The sequence below is a fragment of the Aulonocara stuartgranti genome (genome assembly GCF_965226115.1).
Source record: "Aulonocara stuartgranti genome assembly, chromosome: 6".
NCBI classification, from domain to species: domain Eukaryota; kingdom Metazoa; phylum Chordata; class Actinopteri; order Cichliformes; family Cichlidae; genus Aulonocara; species Aulonocara stuartgranti.
The window spans coordinates 24,480,882-24,493,129 of record NC_138944.1 but is presented as its reverse complement, the minus strand read 5'-3'; the positions used below and the strand labels follow the sequence as shown (position 1 = coordinate 24,493,129).

Here is a 12,248-nt window from a genome sequence, read left to right as displayed (position 1 = left end):
TTCTTTTTAATTTTTCATCAGTCAGAAAGTTGAATTTCAAATTTTTCATGTTTGCAAAAACAAGAGAGTTTTTGTTTTTAATGTGGATTTGATTTAATTACCATGTGCCCAGAGGAAGTATTTTCTGTTAACCTGGAGTTTTTAAACAATCTCCTCTGATGAAGTGTTCAGTGAAATAAAAGCAACACTCTTATGCTTTGGTAAGGGTACATTTTAATACAAAGTTACAATGATAAGACTACAGCTGGGATACACAGTCAATGCTACTTAAATTAATACAAAATTAATAATAATAGAGAAAAAAAACCCCAAATATACCTAGACTGATAATGGCAGCTTTGGTACACCTATAGACATTTAACAAACTAAGGCACCTTGTGACTTGAGCACATTAATATCACAATGAGAGAAACCCTGACAAAATGTACATATACCAAATGAAATACTGCAACAAAACTGCAAGTAGGCATCATAAAAACTGTCCATTTATCAAAAGAAATTGACCAGGAGCAAAATCAACTTTATCATTTACGGAAAAAAAAACCCCAACTTACAGGACTTGAACTTATAAATAAATCACAGTGACAACAAACAGAGATGGTATGATTATCTTCTTAGACATACTCGTATCTACACATTTGGTATCAATGTTTCTGCCCAGTAGGCAAGACTTTGATGAATGAATACCACCTCGGTGGATTATCAAGCAACACTGCTGCCATATCCGGGTCATATTACTCCTCTCGTGTGCTCTGTACCATGGAGTACTTCTTACAGGGATTCTTCAGGCAGGAAGGAGGCCAGGCTATGGGCCAACTGTATGAACACGGCACTGCGGTCTGGACGTTCCTCTCCAAGAAGTTAAAGAGTGGGTTCCACCAGGTGTTGGTGAGGTAGTTATTGGGTGAGCACTTCAGGGTCTGAAGAGAAGACCGAAAAAAAGTTCACATTAGAGTAACATCATTATGTCACCCAAATGTCTGTGACAGAAGATTGTCTGATGTCTATGAAGCCCGTTTCCGCCACAAAAAAAAGGATCCATAACTCGAAATTTCAAGTTACTTTCTCGAAATGTTGAGTTATTTTCTCAACATTTCGACTTCTTAACTCGAAATTTCAGGTTATTAACTCAAAATTTTGAGAAAAGTAACTTGAAATTTCCAGTTTAAAATTTTTTTATATATGTATATATATATATATATATATATATATATATATATATATATATATATATATATATATATAATGAATGAAGGACCTGAAGGGAGAAAGCATAATGCTTGAGCCAAACAACAACAATAAATTGTGGTCAGTGTGCCAAGCATATTAATCAATTCCATCAACAGTGCTTAAAATTTGTCCATTAGAGGGTGTAATGTATCATTGTAATGGTGCAATGACATAGAATTACACCCAGATGCTTTTGGCACAGTTTAAAAATACTTGAGGAATTGTAAGCATATATAATAATATATATCATTTCCTATAAACAAAAGCAGTAATAACTAATAGCTCCCCACTGCCCCCCACAACAAAGTGGACCCAGTGCCATTAGGAAAACAGTCCTCCATGCTTGAGGAGTCCTGTGTCTTTTGATCAAACCTGTAAGTTAGCCATGGTGTGGTACCACCAGAACAGACGGGAGGTGATAAAATATGCCACGACCACATCCACACTGTAGTGCTCATGAGCCACCAAGATGCACACCACGCCCACAGCACTCAGGAGCCAGCAAACGAGATGGTACCACCAAAAGGACCGCGGCGAGTCTTCGGGGGAAGCAGGAAAGACAAGATTGCTGTCAGTATTTATTTGTAAAATGTTGTTTTTTCAATTTACTGAAGTCTTATCAAAGATAATGTAGGAAAACATTAGAGAGCCAAGGGTGATGGATAGTATTCGGTTAAAAAGATCTCTCATATTCCGTGAATTTAAAGCAATTAACTTGGGAGAAGCTTTTGTTTTCCTCCCACCAAAGAACATCTTTGCTTCATTTTGCAAGGCTGAATTAACATCATCACACCACAAAGATACAGCATGTTGCATATTTTGCTTACAGTAGAATGAAATAACGGGCCTTTATACCAGAATCACCATATTATCATACACATCCAGAGCCTGAAGAGAGATTACTATTCAGAATAACATACTGAGATGGATGACATGGTAGCTTTTTGTTCATTAGGAAGCAAATTGCAATGGACAAATGCCAAGATACCACTGTTTACATCTAGTATACTGTTGCACCTCCTCACTAATGTCTTTGAATGTAATGATGTTGATCTGCTCTTGCAAAGTGCTGAAAAGTATGGTTGCAGTTTTTTCTTGTGACTTTAATCTCAGAACAGCTTCTTCATTGTCCTGCTAAAATTCTGACTTTATTTATTTTGCTTCCATAAGTAAAATCTTAGTAACAGTAAAAACTAAGACACATGCTATTTTGAAACATTTGACTTCCCCCCCCCCTTTTTTTTTTTGGCCAAACACATTTTTATCAACCTTTAGTTACCAATACAGTACATATCCAGAAATACACGGCTTTAAAATAAAACATATACTGATTGTTTTTGTGGTCAAACTTTTTAATAAAACACTAAAGCAAGCAACAAATCAGCAACTGTCAGTTATATGTAGCCTGTTAGCTCCTGCTAAGAAAGCGCTCTATTTCATAAAAGCTGAATGAGTCCAATGTAGTTCATGTATTATTCATAGAGAAATCCCATAAATTCTCCCACACACGGAAGCAAACAAGCATTACTTTGAGTACTTACACTCCTTAATGAACAAATAGGTGAGCGTGAGCATCACAGTGTGCCCACTGTAAAGAAAGTCTCCACACAGGAGATGGGAGTTTGTAATGGAAAGCCCTCCACCTGAAATCAGCCGCAGGACTCGTTGAATTTTCGCATGGGAGTCTCCGTGAAGCTGATGATGTAACGAGAGAGATAAACACAGGATCAGAGGTAATATTGAGACAGAGGAATTATTTTCACTACAGAATAAATGTGAAATGGAAAAATAAGCTAATCTTCACATTTGAGAACCTAGAAAAAGAGAGTTATTATTAGTATTAATATATGTTCACCATTCACTATGTTAGGTACACATGTTAAATTCCTCATTAACACCCATGTATAATCTTCTAATCAAATAGAGGCAACCCAGTGCATTTAGACATGTATACATGATTAAGATAACCTGCTGAAGTTCAAACTGAGCATCAGAATAGGGAAGAAAGGTGATTAAATGATATGGTTGATAGGACCAAATGGCATGGTCTGAGTATTTTAGAAATTTCTGACCCACTGGAACTTTTCCACACAACTATCTATAGGATTTTTTTTGAAAATGCCTTGTTGATGCCAGGGGTCAGAGAAGAATGACCAGACTGCTTCTAGCTAATAGCAACTTAAATAACCGCCTTCTACAACCAAAGACTGCAAATGAGCATCTCCGAATGCGCTACAACTTCATTGGCTACTGCACTAAAGACCATTGTTCTCGTAGTGCTGTAGATCATCCTGTTCGTAACAACAGGAAACTGAGACTACGGAAGATTGGAAAAATCTTGCCTGGTCTGTAAGTCTAAATTTCTCAGACAGTTAGTTCAGAATTTGGCGTTTAAACTGATCTCTTGAACGTGATAGTGAGTTCACTACACTCAACCATGCTCCACAGTCACCAGATCTCAATCCAGCAGAGTACCTTTGGGATGTGGTGGGACACAAGATTCACAAATCTGCAGCATCTGTGTGAGGTTATCTAGTCCATGTGGATGAAAAATTGTGAGAAATGTTTCCAGTTGAATATGTGCCTCGAAGAGCTAAGCCCGTTCTAAAGGCAAAACAGGGTCCAACCTGATCCTAGCTAGGTGTACCCAACAAAGTTAACAATGAGTGTATATTTTCTGATAGATAAAATATTGGATAAATTCTCCAAAAAAAGCTGAAAATGTAAATAGTTAAAAGTTGAAATGTAAAAAGTTGGTTTTTATATTATGTGATATATTTTTTACATTTTATGTGGAGTGAATAAATAGAAGTATATTTACGGTGGCCCCTAGAGACAAAACACATACAAACTCCAAAACACGTACGAACTCCAAAACACGTAAAAACTCCAAAACACGTAAAAACTCCTAAGCACGTAAAAACTCCAAAACACGTACAAAACACAACAGAAGTGCTCCACGATGCTAATCGCAGTGTTGAGCTTTTGTTACCTAGTGGCTACACAAGCCAGGAAGTACCAACAACCACACCTAAATAAATGTAAATGTAAATTAGATTTTTCTGTTAGACCTGCTGCTCAAATTATGCAGGATGTTTCCCTTCCTAAAGACAGCTGACAGCTTTGACCCTCAATCTACAACATTCCCAATTCTTAGGAAAAGAACAACTACTAAATTGTCTAACCTGCAAACCTTTTTGCAGTATCCAACCAAAACAACTGCCAGGAGCAGATGTTTTTGTTCAGACACTAATGCACCTCAGTATTGTTGATGTCTCAAGGCAATAAAAACCTAAAATGACTTCTTTTTTTTATAGCTGCTTTTCCAGAGTGGCTGTGCAAGACAACTAGTCCCAGAGTGCATCAGAGTGCACAGGCGAGAAATGACGAGTAACACTCTGATGCTTGCATGCTTCTTACCTTCGGAGCGCAGGTCATGTGCATGCCAGGTACAGGCAAGGTGGTAATATACATAGTGACACAGCGGTACAAATACAGGGTGCCAATGAGGAAGAAGAACCGTCTACATGCTATTGACCTACAAGAAGAGAGTGTGACACAGAGGTATAAATGATGGCGTCTGCCTGATACATACAGTTTTTACAGTCACTGGTATTAATTGTGAAAAGGTAAACTTCTTTGATAAAAAATGAAAAATCTATCAAAGTATACAAAATGCTAATGACTGGAGGCAATTTAACTCCGTATGATCAATCAACGCATCAAATATGATAGCTCCTGTTCAGCCAATTGAACTGAGGTTAAGCCGTGACGGTAAAACTTGTGATTTTACTTGCACTGTCAATTTAATTATGTCTTAGTTCCCACAAGTAATTTCATGTAGAAGACTACATGATGTAAATTCATCATTTTTCAGCTGGATTAAAATGATTATAGCCTGGTACTTAGCCTGTACTCAGTTTTAAATCACAAAGACTGCTTTCTAAATGAACAGCCATACAAGAGGAAACTCCAGTGTTGAAACGGCCGGAAAATGATTTTGATTTGATCAGAAGGCTCAGTAATCTGATGAACTTCCTGAGTTCATCACACATGCAGACGCGCAGATCACTGACAAGTTTCAAGGGTTGGTTGTCACATACAGTATACACAGCAATCGTGAACAAATTGAAACGAGAAAACAAATAAAAGAAAACAACATACAGTTAATGCTGTTGGTTCTTACTTGTATCTAAAGAAGAACAGCTGTATCAACCAAATGGTCAGCAGCACCATCCCATTGATCTCTGTTACTGTAAATGCCCACTTGACTCTGTCAACATAGTCAAAGAACTTATCAGGGAGGGGCGGGCTGCTTTCTTTGGGTGGAACCCTCTCGTGGACCACTGTGATTACAACTGTTGTCAGGACCAAATTAAAACCAGCATAAAAGAAAGCGATTATTGTCTTCCACCACTCCATAGGCAGACGATTGACCTTGGACTCCGGCAGGGAGATCTTCACGTAATCATTATGCCTGCCTATGCCTTTCCGAAAGCTCCTCTTTGTATCCTCTCCACCCGCTGCATGGACGGGGCAAGTTTTACCGCCGTTGGGCACCGCGGCACCCTCCATTCCTGGGTTCGTATTATCAGCGGCTGAGTCTCTCGCATCCACGAGCTCCTGTGATGCCATGGGTGCCTGCACTGTCCATGCACAGACAATGTGGCTCTGGGCTGAGGCTTTATAGCTGTGATGAGAGAAAACAAAAGGATTACACTGACAAGCGGTTAGGTTCGGAAAGCGTGTGCAACTGTCATTTGTACAAGACAGAAAAGTACAAACAAGTAACGAGAGCTGGAAAACACTCGGGTTTACGTTTATTTTTGCTCTTCCTTATTTTAGGAGTAATCAATGAAGACATGAATGTTTTATTGACACAAAGTCTTGGATTCCACTGGATAAAACGTCCATTTTAATCTTGAAAAGCTATTTTGGAGTTTGTGACACAAAGCCAAATGTGGTTATATGAGTTAATGCTGCGAGTTATACTTTCCATTTATTGGACATTCACCAGAAGCACTCAGGCAGTTTTCTGTTTGGACATTCAATCATCCTTTTTTTTTTTAGTACTTCTAAAGTCTTTCCATTACACTGCTGTAGATTTTTTTTTTCTCAGCGAGCAACTGCTATGGTCATTCCAGTCAGTGTATGGTCAAACATTACCTTGTTGTTTGCAAAACTGGAGAAGAGTTAGTGAAGTGTTTGTTGTTGGGCTATTTTCACTTAATGACTGTGAGAGTACACTACAGCACTGATCATTTTCATCCTTTGACATCCAAAAGGTAACAGCTCCTTTAATGGACGTGGAGGTTATTGCAATCAGCCCTGAAATGCATCACAATAAAAGTCATCTGGGATACATACATGATGTTATGTTTACTTAGAAACCTATCAGTAGGATAAAACATGGGATAGAAATAGAGCGTGGCTGGATACAGGAGGCCTACCCAAAGTATCAGTTTCCTCGGATCAATTTTGAGGAAAACATTACTGCTGGAGAGAAAGCATTAGAGCAGAATGCCCTCTGACTAACCCACACAGGATTCAGTCTGTGTTATGTAACTGATGGAGGTCTGAAGAACACAAAGTCTAACAGGCTTTAATGGTTTATAATAAAGGGTTATAGTGGGATTTAACAGTTGGAGGTTGGGGGGACCCTAAATTCTGGTGTTGCTGTGCAGCACAAATAAGTCACATAAAAATCTGTATTATGAGCTCCAGTAGATTTGTGATCTTCATGGACAGGCTTTGGTCAGCTCACCTGCTACTGGTGATTCTAAACTTTACTTCTCTTTGTGGATTTAGCCAACTGGATGCTGCTCTATAAAAGCAGATGTTACCTGACCTATCACAGCTGCTTTCCAGCCCTTAGCTGGTGTAAAGCTAGCATAAATGTGGAATTTGGCAAGTCCCAGTAAAGAACATCATTTTCTTACATTCAAAGGATTAAAGTGCTGCTAGAAGTAAGCTCTATTAAAACAAAGCATCCAAATTGAAAGTTTAAACACAGTTATTCACTTACAGCTAAATTTACTGTCATTTCAGTGGTTAACTGGAACATAAAACAGCATGTCTTGAAAAAACTTTCACCCTCTGGAAGTCACATTTTTCCACCATCTTTGGTTCTTAAAAAATGATCCCATATATTTCAGCTTGGAATTCTTTCAGTTCCGTCTCTTTCTCCCTCACAATATTTCGGCTGCTACCCAGGACCTAAGATAGCAGCGTCCACAAATACAAGAGTCCAGAGTCCATCACAGTTATGCAAACTACCGAGTTTAGTCTGTGGTCATCGTCCTGGATTAACATTAAATGTGTTTTTAATCATTTAACGGCATTTTTCACTTTTAAATAACCAAGTCACATTAGCGACACGCGATGTATGAATTCACCGTCTGATTGAAGCCAGAATGTCAAAGACACTGACTCATCTGGCTCACGATCTGTCACACTTCACATGATATTGTAATGTGTGAAGTACAGAAAGGAAGTTATAAGTTTCATTGTCTTTGGCTGGTTGTACTGCACAAACTAATGATGATTAAAAGTTGCTGAGAGGTCAAGGAGACTCGATCATCGCTCCTGCGGATGGGTAAACTATATTGAACTTTACATGTAAAGTTAATTATCCACAGTAGTACTATAATTTCCCCCAATCAGTCATTACCTCCCTTGTCCTCTCTTTCTTGCATTTATTTTCTAAGTAAAGTGAGCTCTACCTTTAGCCTTTAGCCTGTCTGGTAATATTCACTAAACACTGCACTAAAAATAACCTGCAACTTTATAATTTTTTGTTTTATTTATTTAATTTTATTTTTCACGTTGTTACTATGTGGAGTGGTATATTCTGATTGTAAATTTGTTGTTTGGTTTGGGTTAGGACCGGAGAGAAATGTTAATATTAGTTTGTTCCCTGATTTTTGGTGCCCACTTGTAATATAAGTTGGATTGTAGATAGGGGGCAGGGTTTAATAAGAATATTTTCTTCTTCCTGCTCCTTTTCACACATGGTTGTAGTGCTTTGTTGATAGAAAGTGTGGTTGGTTTGTTTGATCTGTTGTACCAAGTGTGAAATAAATAAATAAATGAAAATGAAATGAAATGAAAATGTAGACTCTGGACAAGGTCAACACGACAAAGCAAACATTATAAGACCATCGTAATGTTAGTGACAAGGCTTTATGTATCTTTTGGTTTGGTATAATGCAAGACGTGATTCACTGTATCATTTAGAGGCAGTGTGGTTGAGCACAAACCCTAAGGAACTATTCATTCATTCTAGTTTAAAGCAGTCTCAGGTGTCAATAAACAACAATGCAAACACATATTAAATGCTGTTGTTGTTGTTATTTGTTTGTTTGTTTGTTATAAGAATGAAAGGGGGGCTGTTATCTGTGACACATGTTTTTATGTGGTTTTCTGTTTCCTAGACGATTGCACTATATACACTGCACACGGGTGTCAGCGGACCCGTTTTCCTGTCCCCTTCCCTCCCCAGTGTGCCAAGGACAGTATTTTCCCACTGGCCAGAGCACCAGAACACTCATGGGATGGGTGGTGATGGAAACCTGGCATCAAAAAACTATTCCACATGGTCACAAGCCATGATGGATAACTTGGCCGCCAGTACTCACCCAAGCTATTTCAAGACAAGTCACTCAGTTGTCTCAAAGGCTGTATTTTACTCCAGGGGAACCAGGCTTTCAACTCCATTTTGGGCCCGTCATAATGATATGCTTGCCTTGTTGTCCAATCATTTCTGTCTGTGCATCGTGTAGCTAGCCTTCAATAAAGGAAAGCGGCGGCCCTGCCTTGTAGGAAGGGACGAGACCAGGGAGTTAACTTTATGTTATGAAGTTACTAAAACGCTTCTCTGTGTTCAGAAGTAAAGCATTTCTGGAGTTTTAGCTTTACTGTTTCGGGACATGAACACAAAAATGTGTTAAAGAAGTATCTCATATAGTTGAGATTTTGTAATAATCTGTGTGTAGTAGTAATCTATGATAAAAAAGAAATGTCCAGATAGGCTTGCAATGATGGGAAAAAAAGCTAATCATTCACACGGGGGTATCTACAGCAAACTCTACATATTTTATTTGTTTTTATTTTTATACCAGTTTCCCTTATTGATGAAACTCCCAAGGTATTTGCTGATGTATAATGGAAACAAAAACAACAATAATGACACTGCAACAATAATTAATATTAATATAAGTTAGTACTGGTAGCTGGAATAGCAATAATTCATTGCTCTTTAAAAAGAGTAGAAATACTACAGACTCAGAGTAAAAATTCAATACTGGAAGTAAAAGAAATACTGCCTTCAACATCATGCCTAGATAAAACCAGATAAATATTATGAGCAAACGGAATTAATGTTTAAATACTCTTTAAGTATTTACTCACTCTCATATCTCAAGTCTTTGCTGTTCCAGATAAATGGTCCCAAATTGTTAATTATTAATATTAATATTTATCTGATTGTAAGTATTGATGCATTAATGGGTAACTGGGCTTCTTCAGCCTCAGAAGTACCTGTGCCCCCAAACAAACTCGCTTTGCAACGGTCAATATACAAATTCATAATGTGTGAAGTAACAAAATGTGTGACATAAACTCTTATTAGCTAAATTAATTTAACTAAAAATAATAAAGTAAAAATAACTGAGTTCTCTGTTGCTGAAATGTGTAACATCAAGTAAGAGAGAATAAGTAAAGTAAATGTCAAATGGGTTCAGATAGGGTAGATAGACACCCTCTCTACTTCTTAAACTAGCCTTTAAAAAGTCTTGACAAAGTTTATAGTTTAGTCTGGATCAGGTGACCCTGAACCATCCCTTAGTTGTGCTCTTACAGGGTAAGACTGCTGGGGGACTTCCAATGATGTGCTGAACATTTCTTCTCCTCTTTTTTCTCTCTTCCCCCTCAGCCTGTCACAGCAGATTGCTGCACCTCTCTGAGTTTGCTTCTGCTAAAAAGGAGTTCTTCCTCCCCACCATTGCTGACTGCTTACTCACAGGGGAATGTAGGGATTTTACTTTATAGTACAAAAAACTTTAAGATGACTGTTGTTGGGAAGTAAGAGAAATACAATCAAAATGAAGGGAAAATGAAAGTTTGTAAAAATGTAAGAAAGCTTCTTTAGAATAAACGATGTTATTGTAAACTATTAGTTATTAACAACATGTACATATCTATCTATAGATGATAGATGTGCGAATCATCAGAGACCCGGCGCTACAGTATTTAATATTTACAATACTTCACTCATGATATCTTATTACTGCCATTTGTTTTTAAATTTTGCAATATGCGGAGCATAGCAATAACCTATATTGCAATTTATCACCTTTTGTCAACTGCAAATAACATCCTTAAAGCTAAGCTTTGACAGTATTTACTTTATCCAATAAGATAAATATTGTGATACTATGCTGTATCTCTCTCCCTGACTCCTAGTAAACATGGTATCCCAATAATGTTAATCACAGAGCAAATGTTTGAAACATTTCTGTCCTGTAATAGATCTCACGACTACTAAACAGCACTAGTTTAACATCTCAGTTTGCTCACCGAGACACGTAAGTATTAATTTCTTACTAACAGAACAAGCCATTGTTGTTTTACTTCTGGTATAACACATCCTATTCCACAGAGCACATGTAAAAATAGCCTCAGAGTACTTTTCTGGCTTGCCTGACCACATTTGGGGTGGATTCTGGCAGTAATGTCAGGTTTGGGACTGGGTGTCTCCCAAGCTTCCCATATATATATAAGAGGGTGGCAGTCTGTCACATGTGATGTGTGCGGCACAGCTGCTTTTTGAAGTTTACTTTTGGGGTGTAGCACAGTGGCCCCACACACAGTTTGAAACACTAGGTTAAAACACAAGGCTACTGGGTGGGACAACAGGTCATTACACGTCCTGTAATTAAGCCTTGTCGTTTCAAGTCAAAGCTAATGCAACTTGGAACAGAGAAGTGAATTATTAAAAATAGAATTAAAGCAAGGCCAAGGGTGCAAGGAGGCCAAAACTACTTTGTATACTTCAAAAATAGGCCGCCTAATTTGCATTGTGTGGACTTGGTTTTTTCACTGCAGCCTATGTCACCTGATGTTTCATCGTCATATAAAAGCGGAGCCTTCCAGCTCATGCAAAACGATCTACGGAAAATAACTTTTTGCATCAATATATGGAAATAAATGAAACCTATACTATATACAACATCAGAGACAGTCCACGTACGTTTACTAGGAGTCATACCTACAGTACATTTCTAAAGCTGTAAACAAGAAAAGGGGGAAAAGTTAAATGTCATCACTAAAGCAATATTCATTTATTCCAACACCACATAGCTTGTTAACATCACAATTACTGTAGCCTTTTAAACACATCTAAGCCAGCATATAGGCTAACGATGAGAATGCGATCTCTCTGTATTTAGATTCACATGTTGCACAGTTCATAGCATCATACCTGCCTTGCTCGGGCCTCTTCCCGGAGTTGCAGTTCCTTAAATCCCCGTTGCTGTCTGCTCGCCGCTCCTCTCGGTCTGGTCTGTTACATTACGCCACAGAGCCGCTCGCTTTTGAGGGAGCGCTCCTCCCTGATGCTGCGCGTATTTCTCACACTGATTCAGCCTCAGTAAGCAGCTTCCTGCCCAGCATCCCCTTCAAATCACACCAGCAGTCCTATAATCAGCGTACGCACCACCCTGTAGCTGATTGCAACTGCAAATAGCTGTTCTATTTTTATTAAGTTTACCTTTTTAATTACAAACCCCTCTTTTTTTCCAGTTGCCAGCGCTGTTATTTGTATAATTACACACATGACCAGGTTGGTAATAATAACCTACAGATTTTATTTTATTTTTTTAAACATAAATATTTGAAATGACTCCTCGAAAACATCTATTTACTTTTATTTATTTATTTTTACATTGTTTTTTTTTTATGTATTTTCACGCTTGCAGGTTGCGGATCAGTTACGTCTCCGAGTCAGCTATTGCGCGAAA

At 38.1% G+C, this 12,248-nt stretch overlaps 1 protein-coding gene across 2 annotated transcripts; it reads right to left on the bottom strand.

Moving 5' to 3' along the window:
- Positions 1-136: 136 nt before the first annotated feature.
- On the bottom strand, positions 137-12,196 carry sgms2a (sphingomyelin synthase 2a). Of its 2 annotated transcripts, none has more exons than XM_082535984.1 (6): positions 11,715-12,196; positions 5,417-5,920; positions 4,651-4,768; positions 2,772-2,925; positions 1,603-1,769; positions 137-920 (listed from the first exon to the last, which is right to left on the bottom strand). In XM_082535984.1, the coding sequence occupies exons 2-6, from the start codon at positions 5,863-5,865 to the stop codon at positions 735-737; spliced, it is 1,074 nt and encodes a 357-aa protein (XP_082392110.1). In that variant the 5' UTR covers positions 5,866-5,920; positions 11,715-12,196; the 3' UTR covers positions 137-734. The 2 variants fall into 2 exon arrangements, with proteins under 2 accessions (XP_082392110.1, XP_082392109.1); XM_082535983.1 differs by having other exon boundaries at positions 138-920; positions 11,711-12,196.
- Between the last annotated feature and the right edge of the window lie 52 nt (positions 12,197-12,248).